This window comes from Vombatus ursinus, unplaced genomic scaffold (genome assembly GCF_900497805.2).
Source record: "Vombatus ursinus unplaced genomic scaffold, bare-nosed wombat genome assembly UNPS02014863.1, whole genome shotgun sequence".
Lineage (NCBI taxonomy): Eukaryota > Metazoa > Chordata > Mammalia > Diprotodontia > Vombatidae > Vombatus > Vombatus ursinus.
Window position 1 is genome coordinate 10,073,810 of NW_020954641.1, and position 21,550 is coordinate 10,095,359.

Sequence of the window (21,550 nt, forward strand, 5' to 3'; positions counted from 1 at the left end):
AGAGAAGTTGCATATGGAAGACAAGGAGCCCCACTGAGCTTTCAGGGTGACTCCCCTTCATTTTAAGGAACTGATTACCAGAAGTTGTTATTATATTCTGCCTCTCTTCCTTCATTGTGCCTCCTCTAAAACTTTTTTGTTGTCATTCTCTTCAGACAGACCGCCACTTGGGAAAACCCCTCAGCAGCCTCCAGTACCCCCTCAGAGACCCCTACCAGCCATTGGTGGCCGAAGCAACACAGTAGGTTTCTTCTGCTTTTAACTGACTTCATCTTCATTCTGTTCCGAAGATCTCCTTAGCCTTGAGTAATGCACAAGTCCTCTGAACTGGGCTACAATTTCCCAATATTGAAAATAAATGGGAAAATTTACTGTAAAATAAATATAAACAGGACCAGCTTAACATAGTAACAATATATGGGGCTGCCTGTACGAACTACTTTCAAAAACACCAGGAAAGTCCCTAGATTCTTCAAACAACTCCCTCCCTTGCTGGCTGATGCCTGAAATTCCTTTTTTAGCAAAAGATAAAATCCTTCACTCTTCAATTTGATAAGGCACAAAATGCATATATGCATTTTTGGGGAAAAAAGTCACTTCCCCTTTCTGGGTCTTATTTTTCTCATCTGTAAAAAAGGAAGACTTAGACTAGTTAACTTTAAGTGCCTTTATTGCAAGCTATAAAGTTCCAGAATCCTATGATTCTCATGAACACATCCCTGAAATTTCTACTGAGGTACATAATTGACTGGTAGGAATCCCTGAAAATCATAGAAAGGCTGCAGGAGATTGAAAGGTAGCTGTTGAGATAGGGGAAGGGGGCATAGAAAGGAGAAGTTAGGATGGTTGTAGACAAACCCAGTGTCAACAGTTTTGCTGAGGCTTGACCTAAACATCAATATGAAACCTTCCCCTCCCTCTGCCCCACCCCTAAAATGTTGTCTTGTAATGAGGGTGTCTCTTCTGAACAGCCCCCTCATCTTCCACAACCCAGTCACGAAGAGCCTGTTAGAGGGAGAAACCACCGAGCACCCAACTGTAAGCACAAATCTCTATCTTTCTACAGACTGTTAGTCTCCTCTTCCAATGACTGGATCTTTCCATTTATGTGACTGTGATTTGCTTTTAGTCCCTGCACCATCCATAGACAGGAGTAAAAAGCCGCCATTGGATCGTACATTACCTCAATTTGAAAGAGATTTGGGAATAGGTGAGTTTACGTCACGTATTATAGGTACTGGTCTTTTCTCTATTTCTGAACAATGATGTGCATGGCAAAAAAAAATCATTTGGAAGGGTAGAAACATATTTGGACTGGAAGTCAGGAGAAATGGGGTCTTTGTCCTATCTCTGCCACTAAGTGACGCTGAGAGTCACTCATCTTTCAAGGACTTGGTTTCCTCAGTTGTAAAACTGGATTGGATTAGATTCCATTTTATTTAACAAATGGTTACTAAGTGCATATTGGGCAGCAAGGTGCAGAGTAGATAAAATATCAGCCTTGGACTCTGGAAAACCTATGTTTGAATCCTGCCTCGGACACTTACTAGCTATATGACCCTGGGCAAGTCACTAAACCTCTCTCAGCCTTAGTTTCTGCATCTGTAAAATGGGGGTAATAATAGCAGCTACATCTCAGGGTTGTTGTGAGGATCAAATGAGATAATAATTGTAAAGCACTTAGCACAGTTCCTGGCACATACTAGATGCTTAATAAATATTAGCTATTAAGATGATGATAATGATTTACAAGTTATTACAAAAAGTCCTAGAGCAGTTATAAACTAGTAGAGCTTAATACCTTATACGTAAAATATTTTGCAAACCTTAAAGCCCTATATAAGTGTTAGCTCTTTTTATGTGCTAGAGAATACAAAGATTTGTTGTAGGGAACTCAAATACCTATTATCCTAGGGAAAAGAGTATACATGTACAGGACGGGCCCAGTCACAGTGCTATGAGAAATCTGGGCAGTTACACATGGCTTTCACCTGGGGAATAGGCAAGTCACTCGGGACGGAGGAGGGAGAAACTGAATGGAGCCTTGAAGGAAGGGAGGGGACTTTGCCAGAGATGGAAAGAGGTATCCATCTATAGCCATGTGAACAAAGGCATGGAATCTGGAGATGGCAGGATAATAACGGGGTCACTGAGCAATACTGTCTGACTTGATTATGAAGGATGTAGATGGGAGTAGTAAGCAATGAGGCAGAAAAGGTGGGTTGGAGCTACATTGTGGCAAATCTTGAATGCCAAATTCAGGAGGATCAGGATCAGTTTATGCTTTATGTATTAGGTTATGGGGAACTATTAAAAGCTTCTGAGCAAAGGCATGACATGATCAGAGCTATTCGTTAGGAAGATTATTAAAAAAAAATCTCTGTAAAGGATGGATTGGAGACAGAATAAACTAAAGGTTAAAGAAAAAAACAACCACAATCACTTAACTATTAAAGTAATATGTTGTTGTTATTCAGTCATTTTCAGTAGTGTCTGACTTTTTGTGACCTCATTTGAGGTTTTCTTGGCAAAGATACTGGAGTGGCTTGCCAGTTCCCTCTCCATCACATTTTACATATGACGAAACTGAGGCAAACAGGGTTAAGTGACTTGCTCAAGACCATATAGCAAATAAGTACCTGAAGCCAGATTTGAAATCAGAAAGATGAGTTTTCCTGACTCCAGACCTCCCACTCTATCCACTGTACCACCTAGCTGTGTCTTACAGTAATACATTTGACACCTGTTCTCTGCTCTCCATTAATATGACCACCAGCCTAGTTCCGTTGATTCCATTTGTTTTGTCCCTAGTGCCTAGCACAATGACTAGCTTATAATAGGTGCTTGATAAAAAGTTTATTGAATAGGATTCAAATGAACAATGGTGATTATGGTGGGAGATGAGAGGAAAGAATGGATATGAGATATGGCAGAAGTAGAATCAATGGGACACGTCAAGTTATTGGATCCTAAGTTATTAGGAAAAAGAGTGGCATCGTCTACAGAAACATAATTAGGTTGAGAGGGAAGATTTTGAGATGATGCATTTGTTTTCAGGCATGCAGGCATGCTGAATCTGAGGAACCTGAAGCTCATTCAGGTGGAGCTATATGGCAGGGAGTTGAAAATATAGGACTGAAAAAAGCTTTAATGAAAGAGTTACCTGTGAGGTCCCTTCCAGGTGTACCATTCCATGATTCTATCCTTCCTGGTCAAAAACAATGGCAGAGATGGCTATCTGTCACCTCTTCTCTCATCGTGCCTCCAACTCTACTTTCACTGCCATCCCTATGCTTCACAGATGGCCTTGCCTATTATTTGACAAAATCCCACTATCCCTTCTCCACTCCTCTAAACTTAGGGCTTCATGTGTCCTCTACATTTCCTCCAGTCCCAAAGTAAGAATTTCCTCAGGGCTAAAGCTAACTCTTCCACCTGTGTTCTTGGTTCCCATCCCACTTGTCTCCTCTTTTATATTGCTTCATCAGTCATCCCCTCTCTCATGCATCTTCAGTATCCCCCTCTCCATTAGTTCTTTCTTTCTCAACTTACAAAAAAGTGCTTAGGTTTCCCCTGATGGTGGGAAAAAATCTCCCCTTGACCTTACTATCCCCTCAAAGAATAGCTTTTGTTCTCTCTATCGTATAACTAGCACTCTTCTAGAAGCACTGCCTCCACTACTAAATGGCTCACTGGCCCCTCAAACTCATCTTGTCCAAAACAGAGTTCCTCACCTTTTTCCTACTTTACTAAGTCCCAAGGTCTTTCTCTCCACCTAAATTTTCTCTGTTTATGGCACCTTCATTCTCTCAATCATCCAAGTGTGTTGTTGTCATTGTTAAGTCATTTCAGTTTTGTCTGACTCTTTGTTACCCCATTTGAGGTTTTCTTGGCAAAGATACTGGAGTGGTTTGCCATTTCCTTCTCCAGTTCATTTTATAGATAAGTAAACTGAGGCAAACTGGGTTAAATTACTTGCCCAGGGTCACACAGCTAGTAAATGTCTGAGGCTAGATTTGAACTCAGGAAGATGAGTCTTCCTGACTCCAGGCCCAGCACTCTATTTATTGTACCACTTAGTTGTCCTATCCTTACATCTAACTACTTGCAAAATACATTTCATTCTATCTCCACAAAATATCTTGCAACTATCTTTTCCTCTTCTCCACTCATATGGCCCCCAACCTCATTCAGGCCTTCATCGCCTCCTGCCCTGACTATTTTGTCCCAGTCTCCCAGCTTCCTTTTTGACCTCTAGTGGATGCCCTCTCTAATCTGTTCTTCACATTGCTTTATGCATAATCTTTCCAACATATTGTTGTGAATGCAAAGATCTCCTTCAAAATGTAACATCTTAGAAAATGAGCTGCTGCCCAGAGAATGTGGGCAAATCAGCTGATTTTTTATTAAAACTTATTTAGACATTAGGGTACAGGCTATGTAGGTTTTTGTTTGTTTGTTATATATTCTTGGTATGGTGTCCTCAGTAAGGCCCAATTAAATTAGAAAATAGATTTTATGAAAAGAAAAAAGAATCACAGAACAATAAGACAAATCAAGCTGTGAAAATGAAACTCTAGGCATATGGCTTATCACCCTGAGGTCTTGAAAGACCCATTTCCAGGGGTCTGAAACCCTGGGACTCTATTGTATCAGAATAAGGCTGCTGAAGCCTTCAGACGAAATAACAAAATGCCAAAGAAATTTCACTGAATGGTTTTTCATATGCTAATCCTAACCATCATTCTTATAATCCCACATTCATCTTAGAGAGCATGCAGGTAATGGAGAAGTAATTTCCTGTTCTAAAAGAAAACCAAGTTTGAGCTATGCAAGGGGTTCAGAAATAAGGTCGGCTCAAGGACAAAAGCCATATTAAAGATCCTATTGGCTAACTCAGTGTAAAAGCTTCTTTTGCCTTGCGAGCACAGTGCAAGGGAACGTTAGACTGGGAGTCAGAGGACCTAGGCCTGAATCCTCATTTGCTTATTTATGATTTATATGGCCCTGGGCCTACAGCTGCTACACCCTCAGTCTAGACGTCACTTTCCTTTCCTGGAATACAAAGGGATCACCCTGGATTATCTCTAAGGGCCTTTCCAGCTCTGACATCCTAAGATTCTTCTATTCAATGGGAAAATCAACATTGTTGCCTATAGTGACATAAATTAAACCTCCCTCTTTGCAAGAACTTTGGGAAGCAGAGATCAAACTAATTTTCTGAATCTGATTTCTTTTGTAGGGGGTGGGGTGGGAGGTTGAGGGGTAAGGAAAGAGGACAGGAGGGAAAAGGGGGGATAGTAGTTTTTATATTTTTAAGGTTAAAATTGCTAGGGTTTTTGTTGGTTTGGAATGGGGGAGGGGCGGTGAAAGTTCTTTAATTTCTGTGTTTTACATTTTGAGCACAGGTTTAAGTAAAATTCTGTTGCTCTCATTTTCAGTAGAGAAAAACTCCTTCACTTCCTGTTTTAAGTGGTAACTAAAAAGTTTAGAATTTTATTTTTATGGGGAAGTATCCTTCTGACCCTGTGAATACTGAAGATACTGCTGCTAAAGCATTTTTTTTTTAACTGGGCTAAGTGTTCATAACTGCAGATATGAAGGGATTTATTGAAGACATGGACACAAAAAAAGAAAAAAAGACTAGTCATAGATATAGAGTTGGGAATGACCTTACAGGTCATTTATTCCAACCCCTTCATATTACGGATGAGGCCACTGAGACCTAGATAAATTAAGTGACTTGCCCAAGGTCAACCAAATATTAAGCAGAAGATTCAAATTCAGGTCTTATGACTCTGGGTTTGGCACTACAAGTCAATAAACTAGGGATTAAAAAAAGAAAGAAAGAAAATGTCTGTTCTAATTATGAATGGTTAGGCAATCCGGGAACCTCACGTTCTTTGCATTCATATAAAACTATACGTGTCTTTGGGCAAATTGGTTCTTGTCTCTGGATTTCAGTTTCCTCTTCCGCAAAATGCAGAGGTCAGACAAGATGGTCTTGAAGGACCTTGCTTACGTGCTCTAATAGTCTTAATTTGAAGAAAAATGCTTCCATACTTGAAACCTTCGCAACTGTGTTATTTGACTGAAAATTTTTGACCTTGCATCAGACTGTTTCTAGGTCTCAGAGTTAAAGAATTGTGAATTGAATTCAATCTATGAAAAAAATTTTCATTTGTAATCTGCAGGAAAAAAACCAGCTTTTCCTGATAAGGTAAGACATCCTTTACCTTAAGACAGCACAATGCATATTCATCCAATGGAATATACCAAAGATTCTTATACATTTTTCATTGTATTTTACAGCCTTCAGCTCCTGCACTGAGGTAAGGAGAAGGGAGTACTTGGGAGATTAAGATGGTACATGTAGAATTCTAACCTATAGCATTCAGTTGACTTTCTTCAATACATCTGGTCTCTAAATACCACAGGACTCCTGGGGATCACTTACCTAAGATACAAAAGCCTCCTCTGCCACCTGGAGAAAGACATGAGAGAAATTTTAAGAAGCCACCTGTACCAAAGTAAGTTTAGCTCTCTAATAGAACATGAGTCATACAACTGAAGACAATTTTTAAAAACATGTCTGACATACAGCCAATGACATGAAAAGAAAAATAATGGAAACCATTTTGTATTAAATGGCATGGTTTTGAGGTTGGGGATTGAGGAATGTTTGGACTCTAAAAGTCAAATATAAAATAACCTAGCCTAGATAAAAAAACAAAACCCACAGAGAAAGGTGAAAAAGAAATCCCTGACAAATAGTAAAACAGTCTTAATCAATGTAATAAAAATCACTATGTTTTTTGCAGATAATGTTCCAAAATGTCGGCAATGACTTTTAGGCAGCTGGTGCAAAATCTGTAATACTGCAGTGTTGCTCTGGGAAAACCTGGCTAAGTCAGTTGGAAAATCCCCTTATGCAGCAGCATTTTCCTCATTTCTGCCCTTCACAGTGTAAGGGAACATGGTCTGAGACTTAATAATGTTGCCAAGGAAGTAGGATGTTTATCTTAAATCCAATTGTTTTGAGGGATATTTTTTTTTCTGTGCTACTTGTGTGCCCTGGCTTAAATGTCAGATTGCCTGGTTTCCAGCTCCAGCTCTAACACTATGAAGTGTATGACCATGGGCAGCCCACTTGATGTCTCTTTATCTCATTTTTCTCCTCTGTAAAATAAGGTGGTTGGGTTTAGATGATCCCTAAGATACCTTTCCAGCTCCAACATGATATGATTCTATTTCAATAGCAATAAAAACTATGATTAGATGAATAAACAGATTTTTTGACTATTATTTCCATTGATAGCTCTAACAAGGACTTTCTTGTTATCGCCCATGATGTTGACAGAGAAATTAATTACTGCAACTCTCTTTATACACAAACTCCCTGCATCCCCTCTTCTCCCAGTGGTTTTGTTTCACATTAACTAATTCAAACAGACTAGCTTCTTGGTGATTTAAACTTAAATATCCCAAAATGGAAACTTGATCATTCAAATTCCAACCATTTCCATGGGGAAAGAAACTAATTCTTTCTATTCTTCCAAATTCATTTTCAGGCACGGATGGGAAGCTGACAGAAGAGGCGATGTAAGTACAAAACAACCTGCTGTCAATATGATATGCAGTAAAATCTACCATAAGTCACTAGGAAATGGGGGTGGGGTAGGGCAATCAATCCATACTAGAAAACACAAGAGCAATCTCAGTCTCTCAGAAGCAGGTTGGGAGAATCACCATGATCCTAAGCCACATGCCCAAATTTTCAAAGTCTTTGCTATGCCCTCCTGACCCCTCAAAATGCCAAATATGCAGCTTATACTATGGGTCATCCAGAGAATAATTAATTTAATTAATCAATCAAGTTTTATTCAATGCCTGCTATGTCTCCAGGCTTTGATTTATACTGGGTAGTGGGGAAGGGTCATGTACAGAATATTAAGTCAATATTTCTAATCTCAAGTGGATAGCTAGGTGGCAGCATAGTGGACAGAGTGCCAGGCCTGGAGTAAAACTTATCTTTGTGAGTTCAAATCTGGCCTTCCTTACTTACACACTTACTAATTGTGAGACCCAGGACAAGTTACTTAACCCTGTTTGTCCCAGTTCCTCATCTGTAAATTGAGCTGGATGAGGAAACGCCAAATCACTCCAGTATCTTTGCCAAGAAAACCCCAAATGGGACCATAAAGAGATAGATACGACTGAAATGACTGAACAATCACAAAACTGTCAGAGTAGCAGACAATCTATTTGAAGAAACAAGACCAATGCACTTAAAAGAATTAAGGAATATCACCAGATTTAATTTAATTAAGTTCTGAACTGTGATACAAGCATTTTGAGAGTTAGAGACCAATATGTACTTGAATAGTAGTCTTTAGCTACCAATAGGAATAACGGTCAAAAAAAGCTATTTATTCAGCAAAATGTATCTTTACTTGCTATTAAATTAGAATTGTGTCATGTTAGAGCTAGAAAGGACCTTAGAGATCACCTAAACCTTACCCAGGTGATGGGCAGAGTAGTAATTAGGAATTTTTGAACCTGAGGCAGGTGGGAGGGAAAGTAGAGGTATGTATGCCAGGCGGAATGAAAGCATTACCTGGCACACCTTCTTTGTTGCTAAAGACTAGATGGTTGGGGCGACAAAAGCATATCTTAGCATGATGCTACATTTTGGTGCTTTGAGACAAAGCCCCATTCTTCCCAACTTAGTGATGGCTGTGGCAATAGTCTTGAAGGATTGGAAGGATTTAAATGAACTGAGGAATAAAAACAGGCTGAAAGGGCAGCATGATCAAAAATAGGAATGAGCATGGTGTGTTTGAGGAACATTTAAAACAATAGCAACATGCTAAGTGGCATGGGAGTGGGAGCAGTGGTTGTGGAGATAAGACTTAATAAATATTTATAAGAGAAGGGTAGATACAGACTGTGAATCCAGACAAAAAAAGTTTGAACAATGTGGTAGGAAAATATGAAGTCGGTATGTGTTCTCAAGTACGGTGGTGGTATGATTAAAGGAAGATTATGTTTTAGGGAGCCCTATCATGTGCAAAGGGGACACTGTGATTCTACAACTATTTACTTGTTCCTTCCTGAGAACTACATTTGATCTAGGGGCAGCTAGGTTGTACAATGGATAGAGTGCAGGGTCTAAGTTAGGAAAACCTGAATTCAAATCTGGTCTGATTCTTACCAGCTGTGTGACCCTGGGAAAGTTACTAAACTTCTGCCTGCTTTAACGTAACCTTCCTGACCTTTCTCAATTGTAAAATGGGGAATATAATAGCACCTACTTCCCAGGGTTGTTTTGAGGATCAAATGAGATAATATTTCTAAAGTACTTAGCATAGCACATAGTAGTTGTAGAGTCTTTTTTTCAGTTGTATATGACCCTTTGTGACCCCATTTGGTTTTTTTGGGGGGGGGGCAAAGATACTAGAGTGGTTTGCTATTTCCTTCTCCAGCTCATTTTACAGATGAGGAACTGAGGAAAACAGGGTTAAATGACTTCCGAAGGGTCACGCAGCTAGTAATGTCTGAGGCTGGATTTGAACTCAGGAAGAGGAGTCTTCCTGACTCCAGGTCCAGCACTCTATCCACTGTGCCATCTAGCTGCCCCAGTACATAGTAAGTAGGTGCTTAATAAATGCTTGTTTCCTTCACCCTTCCCCTGGTGCACTGATATGTTTGGGACAATTCTTTTCTTAAATGCTTGGTATAGTGTAAGACTACATACAGTGTTTTTGTTGGCTGGTTTAACTTAGTCCTTATCTATACTCAGCAAGAAAACAAGATAATTCATGATAGCTTAAGTATTGCTTTTAAAAATCAATATAACATTAAAAAGAAAATCAACATAACTATCCAAAGCTACATTTTTAATGAAGCATAGCTAGGGTAAACTATAAAACTACTTTCACCCTGTTACTGTCTATTTTCTGGACTCTGCTTTTTCTCAGGCTAAATTTAGTCTCCTTACACAATTAAAGATATAACAAGGAAGGAAACAATCATTTATTAAGTACTGACTGGGTGTTAGACACTGTGCTTTACAAATATCTCATCTGATTCTCACAACAACCATAGGGGGTAAGGTACAACGGTCCCCATTTTATGATTGAGGAAACTGAGGCAATGGAGGTTAAGTGACTTGCCTAGGGTCACATATTTAGTGAGTATCTGAGGCTGGATCTGAACTCAGGTTCTTCCTGATTCCAGGCCCAGCTTTCTATCCCCTATACCACCTAGCAACTACTAACAAGAAGAACAATAATATTTATTAAAAACCTTTCAACATAAAAATAATAATATTACTACTACTCATCATTATTATCATTACTGATAATAATAGGCATCTAGGTGGCACAGTGGATAGAGCATAATGTCTGGAATCAGTCAGAACCAGAATTTAAATCCAGCCTTAAATATTTGCTAGCTGTGTGACCCTGAGCAGGTTACTTAACCTCTGTTATTCTCAGTTGCCTCAACTGTAAAATGGGGACCATTATAGCACCTACCTCCCAGGGTTGTTGTGGGGATCAAATAAGATAGTATTTGTAAAGTGTTGTACACAGTGCCTTATACATAGTAGGTACTTTAGACATGGTAGTCATTATTTGCCATTATTAAAGAAAGAAGTCTAGAGCGTCAGAAATGGAGCCTAGAGAAGAATGAATGTGATATTACAAAGATAATGATATTGACTTGTCCCACTTTCTAAAGCTTTATAGAAAATCCTACTATTCTTTGTAATGTATTTAGTGTGAATTAATGTGATACTGATTGGTTGATTCTCATAGAATACCATAGAGATAGCAATTCCTTGGGAACTTCATACCACTGAAAGAATAACATCTTATTCTATTTCTTCCCCATTCCAGGAAGAAGATGATGGTATGTAAAGAAAATCCCACTTAAATTATTCCCTTTCATCTTTCCAAATGGTTCTTCAAATGATATTTCATACAGGCAAAGCAGAGGCCTGATGATAGCCACACCGTGTTAGATAGAAATATGGATACAAAATGAAATCAGACTGAATCATTTTGTTATTTTTTTTTGGTGGGGAAGGAGGGTGAACCTATAATTTCATCAGCATAGGGATCCCCTTATGGAAATTCTCTCCACCAATGCAGACTTCATCATAAACTTAAAGTCTTAGAGAGTTGCTTAGGAGCAGTGCTTCTTAAATTGCAGGTGGCGACCCCATGTGGCTTTAAGAAGTACTGATAGAGTCCCAAGTGGAAAAAGTTTAAGAAGTCCTGGCCTGGAGCAAAGAAGTTAAATGATTCGCCCATGGTTACATAGCTAGTATGTGTGGACCCAGGCCTGCCTGATTCCAAGGCTTCCTCTCTATTATACCCTGCCATCTCCCTTAATTAAGCCAACAAGAAAAAAATTGTTGAGCTTATGGATACTGTTCCTGTATTTCTGAATTTTGCAATGTAATTGTTAAAACAAATGTACTGCTTGGTGGTTAAAAAAAAATTCAAATGCCTACACTTATGCTATCTAAAATATATGGAAAGAATCAAGATAGAATCAGTAGAGAAGTATAACAAGTTTTTGAACAATCAATTATTTCTGAAAATAAGATAGTTATTTCTACCAACCTAATGAGTCAAAGAGGCAGCTAAAAGGCATAGTGTATAGAGCACCATGCCTGGAGTCAGGAAGATCTGGGTTCAAATATGACCTCAAATACTTACTAGATGTGTGACGCTGGGCAAGTCACTAAACCCTGTTTGCCTCAGTTGCCTCATCTGTAAAATGATCTGGAGATGGAAATGGCAAACCACTTCAGTATCTTTGCCAAGAAAACCCCAAATGAGATCATGAAGAGTCACAGGATGAATGACCAAACAGCAACAATAATAACAAAAGTCAAAGGAGAAACACATGATATATAACATAAAGCATATCAAGAGAACTTAAAATTAACTCTTAGATAAAATTGTATCTTTATAATTATGTAACATAGGCATTCCAAGAGGGAGAACTAGTCAAAATGACTTTTGGAGGACGGGCCACATCTTCAGAACTATCACCTGATTAGAGGCAGTGTTTCCCATACTCTCTACACCAGCCGTGTTTAAATTCTACCACTAATACATTTACTCATCGCGATCTTAACTGTTCTTTTCTCTTCACCGTAGTGCACCACAGGCCACTCCCTCATCCGGCTATTCCCTCTTTCACTTCCAACACTTTCCCTTCAAGATCTATCAAGCCACCATGCAAACTTCCCCAATCAGGATCTAACAGTATGCCTGGGCCAATCACAGCAAGGTTCGTCTCCATCATTGCCTATTTACAGGTTTTGAGCTAATATGATGTCTGTTGCTATTCCAGAGCACGGTGGGGCACAACTTCCCGGGCCAAGAGGTTGTGTCAGGTGGGTTAATGGGGAAAATGGGTCATAGCTGGGGTCAGTGAAGACAACCCCTGACCACAATGCAGGCCAGTCCTGGTGTTACCCTCTGTTTTTGCTTCCCAATTTGGCAATGCTGATGACCTCTATCATTGCTCTAACAATAGAATTAACACCTACGGGAAAAAAAGTGAGTAATTTGAAGAAAAAAAAAGCAGGTAAACAATTTAGCAACATTTGAAAACTTCACACACACACACACACACACACACACACACACACACACACATACCTAATGGCCTAGGAGCTGAGAGATCTCTTACATTTTGAAATGGGAAAATGTGATACAATAGATAACCAATAAGTACCATAGATATTAAGTGATGTGACAGCAACTTGCTGTCCAACCTATCATGGTTTCAGTAGGTCAAGGGTCAGAATAGCAACAATACTTTTCTAGCTGCTACTAAAAACAAAAAAGTCAGAGTCAGAGGCAAAAAGTCACAGGATGCCAACAGGAGGTAGCTGATTACATCCAATAATGTTTGTCAGGCTTTTATTATAATATTTATAAGACCCTGGAATGGACTACCCTGGAATAAGCATTTCAAATAATCTTCATCCCTTCTTTACTGTGTTCCCTGAATTTAGGGTAAGCAGATATAAATGAAACAGAATTTTCACTGTTTCCCCTCCCTTCACCCTGACAATCACCCCCTTTGTTTTATTTACCTCTAATTCTGTCTCCACAGTAATTTTCCAACAAGTACATCACTGCTGCCATACTTGTCAAAAGGTACGTATGTGGTTTAGAACTTCTTTTGTTGGTGCTACCACACCTAGCATACTTCTGGGCTTACAGCAGACTTTTTTTTTAAACTCTAATATAGTTTTGCAAACTTGTCGAGAAGGAAGACCAATTTTTCTTTTAAAAATGACTTCACAAATGGCTCCCTGGCAGGCTAAGATAATGTTTTATTAAAACCAGGCAGCAGATTTAAATATACATGAATCCACAAAGGTTTAGGTTTAATGAATTCTTAGCTTCAAATGTCCAACCTGGTATTAATGTAATCAGTAGGCATTTTATAACCTTTTAAAAAAAGATCTGGTTACATCTGCCAAAAGTAAAAAAGCAATTTGAAATGAGAGAATATAAGTGATATACTAACAGCACATACAGTGCTAAATACTTAAAATATACGTGCAATATCTAATTTTATATATAATAAGTAATATTCTATAGCTGATGACTATATCAACATAGTATACTGGATAAAGGATGGACCTTGGAATCAGGATGACGTGGATTCAACTCCTGGCTGTATAAACTGGCTCTATGACACAGGGCAAGTCACTAGACCCTTAGTGGCCAAGGGAAATCTAAAACACTACAAATTTGAGGAATCCCTGATCTTCATTACTGGAGGGAAGTTCAAAACTGAGAACTGTCTGTACTGATGAAATCACAAGTTGGTGGGTAGGGTGGAGAAGGAAACAAAGTAAAAACTTAATACGCTTGTATTGGGGGAGTAAGTGTTTCTTTTTCATTTGTAGCCTCCAAGATATGTAGCACAGTTCTAGGCAAACAATAGAACCTCTGTTTGCACCTGTTACATAGCACTTATATTCTATCTCATAGTTACGCGTGCAATTATTTGAAAGTCAAGAGTGCTGTTGTGGAAAGAGCACTGAACTCAACAGCATTCAGGAGAGCTGGGTTATTATCTAGGCTCTCACATTTAACTAGCTGTGTGACCTTGGGCAAGTTACTTAACCTGAACCTATTTTATCATCTCCAAAGTGAGGATAATATAAACCTTACCTATTTCAGAGGATACTGAAGAAAATGCCCTATAAATGAGTTAGTATTGTTATAATCCCATTTTGTAAGTTGTGCACATTTTAAAATACACTTTTTTATAAATTGAATTGTTTTAAGAACAGTTACTAATTTCAAGAATATTATAATTTGGTTGGGAGTAAATACTTACCTATGAGAAATAACTAGAAAACAATACAAGATAATAATGTATTCCATAGAAACAAGACCTAGCATAGGACCTTGCTCTCATTCAATGTTTTCTGAATGTAATTAAATTGAATGAGTAGTCTCTGAGTTACTGGCTGTATTTTAGCAGTTGGAAAAAATGGAGAAATATAGGGCTGGTGTAATAAGATCTGGGTTCTAGTCTGAACTCTGTTATTTACTACCTGAATGACCCTGGGCAAGACACTTAATGTCTCTGTGACTCAGTTTCTGCTAGTGTAAAATGATGGAGTGGAGTGGAGTAGATGATCTCTAAAATTCTGTACAATTCTAAAATTCTGTTTGAATATAGTACTTAAACCCTCTTTAAGGATGGGTAAGATTTAGATTAGTAGATAGGAGATTTCCTATGTATTAAATATTAATGGGGAGATCACAAAATGCAGTTTCTCTGAAATGTATCTGCCATATTGAGGTAATCCATGTCATTATCCTCTCCCATTATATCTGCACTAAGAAGAAACTAGTATCACTATTGAATTGGTCTCTTACATTCCATACAGGCAATTCTCACAAATATACCCGTGCTTGGACATTTGTTCCAAATTTCCTCCTGTTTCATAAATGAATGAAACAGCATTAAGTACTTTTTATGTGCAAATCATGGTGCTGAGAACTGGGCATATAGATGGGAAAGCATCACCTGGTATACTGGAGGGGGAAAAAAGAATAGGGAAGGGAAGGAAAGGAGGAGAAGGAAGGAAAGAAGGGAGCAAAGGAGGAAGAGAGAAGAGTTTTTGAAATCACAGATAAGAAAAGAAAAAAGGAAGGCCAGAAAGAAGGCCTAACAAGCAGGACAACTTTGAAAGTAACATTTTGAATTTATTATATACCTACAGAAAAAAGTGAGCTGAATATAATAGATTCAAGACCTGAAGACAGAGAATGCCATTTCATGTACAGCCATCTCTTTCTGTTATATCTTGTATATGGAAATGCTCATTTTAATTGATGTTAAAATCAGAATTAAAAAATAATATTGAGGAAAGTTTAAAAAATTTACATTTCTATGACACTTTGCTATTTATAAAGGATTTTCCTAAATACAAGATAGTCTAAAAGTCTTAGTGCCATTTTAAGCTACTTTTTTTGGAATATTTTTTGTTTTTCTTTTTTGAAATATATTAATTTATTTTTAGTTTTTAACATTCACTTCCATAAGATTTTGAGTTCCAAATTTTCTCCCTATCTTGTCCCTCCCCAACCCCAAGAAGGCATGCATTCTGATTACCTTCCCCTAATCTGCCCTCCCTTCTATCTTCCCCTCCCCCACACCTTCTCTTATCTCCTTCCCCTTCTATTTTCCTGTAGGGCAGGATAGATTTCTATATGCCATTGCCTGTATATCGTATTTCCCAATTGCATGTGAAAACAATTTTTAATTAGTTTTTAAAACTTTGAGTTCCAAATTTTCTCCCTTCCTCCCTCTCTACCCACTCTCATTGAGAAGGCAAGTAACTCAGTACAGGTTATACATGTGTAGTCATGCAAAACACTTCCATAGTAGTCATGTTGTGGAAAACTAACTATATTTCCCTTTATCCTATCCCTCCTCCCATTTATTCTATTCTCTCTTTTGACCCTGTCCTTCCTCAGAAGTGTTTGCTTCTGATTACCCCCTCCCCCAACTGCCCTCCCCTCTATCATACCCCTGCTCTCTTATCCCCCCCCATTTTCCTGTAGGGTAGGGTAGATTTCCATACCCAATTGAGTGTGTATGGTATTCCCTCCTTAAGCCAAATCCAATGAGAATAAGATTCACGCATTCCTGCTCACCTTCCTCCACTTTCCTTCTACTGTAAAAGCCTTTTCTTGTCTGTTTTATGTCAGATAATTTATCCCATTCTACCTCTCCCTTTCTCCTTCTCCCAGTATAATCCTCTCACCCCTTAATTTTATTCTCCAGATATGACCCCTTCATTTTCAACTCACCCTGTGCCATCTATCTATCTATCTATCTATCTATCTATCTATCTATCTATCTATCTATCTATCTATCTATCTATCTACATATAATTTTTCCCCTCCAACTACCCCAGTACTGACAAAGGTCTCATGAGTTACACATATCATCTTTCCATGTAGGAATGTAAACAGTTCAACCTTAATAAGTCCCTTATAATTTCTCTTTCCTATTTACTTCTTCATGCTTCTCTTGAGTCTTGTATTTGAAAGTCAAATTTTCTATTCAGCTCTGATCTTTTCATCAAGAATGCTTGAAAGTTCTCTATTTCAATGAATGTCCATTTTCCCCCCTGAAGGATTATACTCAGTTTTACTGGGTAGGTGATTCTTGGCTGTAATCCTATCTCCTTTGACCTCCGGAATATCATATTCTAAGCCCTCAGATCCCTTAATGTAGAAGCTGCTAAATCTTGTGTTATCCTGATTGTGTTTCCACAATACTTGAATTGTTTCTTTCTGGCTGCTTGCAATATTTTCTCCTTGACCTGGGAACTCTAGAATTTGGCTACAATATCCCTAGGAGTTTTCCTTTGGGGATCTCTTTCAGGAGGTGATTGTTGGATTCTTTCAATTTCTACTTTACCCTGTGGTTCTAGAATATCAGGGCAGTTTTCCTTGATAATTTCTTGAAAGATGATGTCTAGGATCTTTTTTTGATCATGGCTTTCAGACAGTCCAATAATTTTTAAATTCTCTCTCCTGGATCTACTTTCCAGGTCAGTTGTTTCTCCAATGAGATATTTCACATTATCTTCTATTTTTTCATTCTTTTGGTTTTGTTTTACAAGTCTTGATTTCTCATAAAATCACTAGCTTCCATTTGTTCCATTCTAATTTTTAAGGAAGTATTTTCTTCAGTGAGCTTTTGGACTTACTTTTCTATCTGGCCAATTCTGCTTTTTAAGGCATTCTTTTTTTTTTTTAATTTTATTTTTAGGCAATTGGGGTTAAGTGACTTGCCCAGGGTCACAGCTAGTAAGTGTCAAGTGTTTGGTCTGAGGCCGGATTTGAACTCAGGTCCTCCTGACTTCAGGGCCAGTGCTCTATGCACTGCATCACCTAGCTGCCCCTAAGACATTCTTTTCATTGGCTTTTTGGACTTCTTTTGCCATTTGGGTTAGGCTATTTTTAAGGTGTTATTTTCATCAGTAATTTTGGGGGTCTCCTTTAGCTAGCTGTTGACTTAGTTTTCATGATTTTCTTACATCACTCTCATCTCTCTTTCCAGTTTTTTCTCTACTTCTCTTACTTGCTTCTCAAAATCCTTTTTGAGCTCTTCCATGCCCTGAGACTGATTCATATTTTTCTTAGAGGCTTTGGATGTGGGAGCTTTGACTTTGTTGTCTTCTTCTGGTTGTATGTTTTGATCTTCTCTGTCACCAAAGAAAGATTCTATGATCTGACTTTTTTTGCACAGTTTGCTCATGTTCCCAACCAATTACTTGAGTTTTAAACTCTTTGTTATGGTAGGGGTCTGCTTCCAGTGTGGAGAATGTACTGTCCCAAGCTTCAGGAGTTTTGTGCATCTGTTTTCAGAGACACTTCTAGGGACCTGTAAATTTTCAGTTCTTCCAAGGTGGTACAATCAAGGGTGAGGTGTTTACTCCTGTCCTGGCCTATACTCTGGTCTATGAGTGACCACAAGCACTCTTTTCTGCCTTGGACCTGTGAAGAAGATTCCCTCTCCACCCCTCTCCACTGCCACTACAAGTTCCACCATGCCAGTGCTCCTCCTTACCCCAGGATTGCCACCCAGAACTGTGAGCCAGATCCAAGCAAGGGCAAAGCAAGAGAATCCTGCCTCAGCACCAGCAAAGAGATCCCTGCAATACCGCTCTGATCAGCCATTCGATTCCCCCTCTGTCTGTGGGCCAGGGCTGTACCAGGACTGGAGCTAGGAAGGAGCTTCTCTCTCACCATGGTCACAGACTTTTCCTACTGGCCTTTTAAGTTGTCTTTGGTGTTTGTGGTTTGAGAAGTCTGGAAATCTCCACAGCTGCCTGTCATTCAGTCCTGTGAAGGCTGCTACAGGTTCACTGAGGCCTGGTCTTTGCTTGCACGTCCACAATGAACTGTGTTCCTCGCCCAGCCTGGGGCAATAGACCTTTCTAATCAACCATCCAAGTTATCTTGAGCTGGAAATGTGTTTCTCTCTGTCTTTTTGTGGGTTCTGCTACTCTAGAATTTGTTTAGAGCCATTTTTTACAGATATTTGGAGGGCTTTGGGAGACAGCCAAAGGAAGTCACTGCTTTCACTCCATCTTAGCTCTGCCCCCACTTTAAGCTATTAAAGTTTAAAGTGGCATTAAGACTTTTGGAACACCTGTATCATCTCATTTGATCTGCACAATAACCTTGTAAAGGAAGGCAAATATTATTTTTGTTCTGCTGTCAAAAGTTTCATGTCATTATAGACCCATTTGATAATGCTGGTAACAACAACAATAATAACAATAATAATGATGATTGCAATAATAGCATTTATATAGCACTTTGAGGTTTTCAAAGTGCTTTACAAACATCTCATTTTAACCAACCAACAACCCTGAGAGATAGGTGCTATTATTATTCAGAAGTTAAGTGACTTGTCCAAGGTCACAAGGCTAGTTGTGTCTGAGATGGGATTTGAACCCAGGTCTTCCTGACTCCAGATCCAATGTTCTATCTACTAATATATCTAACTGATAAATTTAAAGAATGAGATGGTAGCCTTGCTACTAAAAAACAAAATAAAAACTAGTGTCTTTGAAACACACTGTCAAAGATAATTCCATGCTGCTTTGGCTAACAACTTTTATTTGGATAAAATGATGAAAAATAACTTTTAATAAGTATTATTACTGTGTTATTATTACTGTAACATTTAAAAATCTATAGTATACTAGGTTTTATGTAAAAGACCAGTCCCCTCAATAATGCAGTGAAATCTTCATTTGCATGTGATCAAAATGATAAATAGCTTGGATTACTAGTAGCTTTAAAACATACACATCTGGAAGATCATTATAGATTATATTTTCTTCATTCTATGATAAACAGAATTGAATTATGTCATCTGAGCAGATACTATGATTTCTAAATTACAGAAAATATTTTTATCACTGACACCTGGAATATTCATCACAATAGTTTAAATGATATTCAGGGAAAATAAAATATGATTTATCAGAAGTATTAAAAATTTTATAGTGAATAGACTATCTTGATAAATTTTAATCTATAATTTGAAGGTGCTATCAACAGACCACCCTCTAGAGGTCCAGCTGAGGGAAGACCCTTGCCAGTTCCAATTAGGCAACGACGACCATCTCTTGGGGATGATGAGGTAGGTAGAATGACCCTCAAGTCCTTCTTTGTATGATTACTTTTGAACACATTTTAATTTTCTACAACATAGGTGCCAAACACCCACTGCAACACTTTCAAGTGTCTTCAGAACCAGAGTAAAATGAAATGGGGAGATATTTAACAATATGAATAACAATACAATAATAACAATGAACAACAGATAATGTTAGTTTGCAGTCTTCTAAATCAATGCAAGCCCACAGATATCCTTATATACAATTTAGTAGCCCCCATTTCTATTTGAGTTTGGCACCAGTGTTCTACAGCCTTGAAATCATTTTGTGGATGAATTTATAAAACAAAATAAAAATTAACAAAGCATTCTAGATACAGAATGGAAAAAATGAATTCTTCTCTATCTGGACTCCTTTGAGTTTCATCCAAACTTTGGTAAATACAAAGCCCTTCTGACACAGGCTCCTAACCCTGTTCCCACTCTCCAAAAAAAGAAAAATAATTCGCTATTTCTACACATTTTAAGGCTTGTGGTATTGGACAGAATCCTTAATTCTTTATATTAGTTTCATCATCTTCTTTGCTGGCACACTTGTACATACATAATTGTATACGTCTATAATAGTATCCTATAAGTTCTATATTGGGAAGCTAGGTGTTGCAATTGATAGAGCACTGGGTCTGGAGTCAGGAAGATCTGAGTTCAGATATGGTCTCAGACACTTACTAGCTGTGTGACCCTGGGCAAGTCATTTAACCCTATTTGCCTCAGTTTCCTCATCTGTAAAATGAGCTAGAAAAGGGAAATGGCAAACCACTTCAATATCTTTGCCAAGAAAACCCCAAAAGTGGTCACAAAGAGTCAGACATGACTGAAAATGACTCAACAACAAAGTTCTTTATTGAGTGAATGTTAATTCATATTTATATTTGTCATGGTAGTCACGGTGAAAGTTAGTACAAATGCATTCTGTTGAACTTATTCAAATTCTTGAAACTCTGATAAATATAGAATATCATGATTTTATTAACAGAGCTTCCCTAAGAGACTAAAATTTCCTTGGATATAGGGACCATGATATACATTATATATATATATATATATATATGTATATATATGTGTGTGTGTATATATATATATGTATGTATCTTAGTACTCTCAGTTCTTATGATACTGCTTCACCTTATGTTTCTAAAAATGAAACAATTCCACATTTTGTAAATAAAACATTTCAATTTATGGGGATTTTTTTGATTACTCACATATATAAAGCTGTATGGGACCAATCACCATTTAAACACTTATAATTCTTCACTCTGAGCAATATTAGCATAGTTTATTCATCTTCAAATTTTTTCTTTAAAATTTTCAGAACTCATTGAATAATGAATGGTATGTATCATACATTACTCGAACAGAAGCAGAAGCTGCTCTTAGGAAAATAAACAAGGTACAGTGTTGACATTTGCAAGGGATGGGGTTGGGAGAGGGTCAATGAACATACTTTTATCCATGATACAATTTGAAAGAGTATACATGAATGGAAAATTAAGCATAATTCTAATCTGTTGTTTATCTAATACTCCCATGTCAATTCACTTAAAACTACTGGTCTGAGTAATTAATTTTTCATTTAATGAACTGATTATTTATATTTGATGAGCAACTGAGGTCATACAGATATAGACTAATAAATACACTAATCCAACTGGCATCAATTCCCTTCTCAAGTATGACATTTCCTCTATATCTTCTTTTCACAAAAAAATAGCTCTCATCTGATCTATGGAACATTGAAAAAAAAAAGCTGCTGTCTGTAACCCTGAACTTACTCAAATTC

The 21,550-nt window shown here is 37.9% G+C and overlaps 1 protein-coding gene across 2 annotated transcripts in view; it reads left to right on the top strand.

Annotated features, from left to right (window-relative positions):
• Positions 1-21,550, top strand: part of LCP2 (lymphocyte cytosolic protein 2) — a 78,032-nt gene that overhangs the window by 53,026 nt on the left and 3,456 nt on the right. The window contains exons 8-19 of one of the 2 annotated variants that reach the window (XM_027841787.1): positions 156-241; positions 972-1,038; positions 1,130-1,210; positions 6,195-6,220; positions 6,313-6,332; positions 6,438-6,530; positions 7,572-7,602; positions 10,902-10,914; positions 12,373-12,415; positions 13,144-13,187; positions 19,637-19,731; positions 21,083-21,160. In XM_027841787.1, the coding sequence (XP_027697588.1) occupies positions 156-241; positions 972-1,038; positions 1,130-1,210; positions 6,195-6,220; positions 6,313-6,332; positions 6,438-6,530; positions 7,572-7,602; positions 10,902-10,914; positions 12,373-12,415; positions 13,144-13,187; positions 19,637-19,731; positions 21,083-21,160 (677 nt within the window). Of the gene's footprint in view, positions 1-155; positions 242-971; positions 1,039-1,129; positions 1,211-6,194; positions 6,221-6,312; positions 6,333-6,437; positions 6,531-7,571; positions 7,603-10,901; positions 10,915-12,176; positions 12,310-12,372; positions 12,416-13,143; positions 13,188-19,636; positions 19,732-21,082; positions 21,161-21,550 lie in introns of both variants that reach the window. The other variant, XM_027841786.1, reaches the window with a different exon arrangement.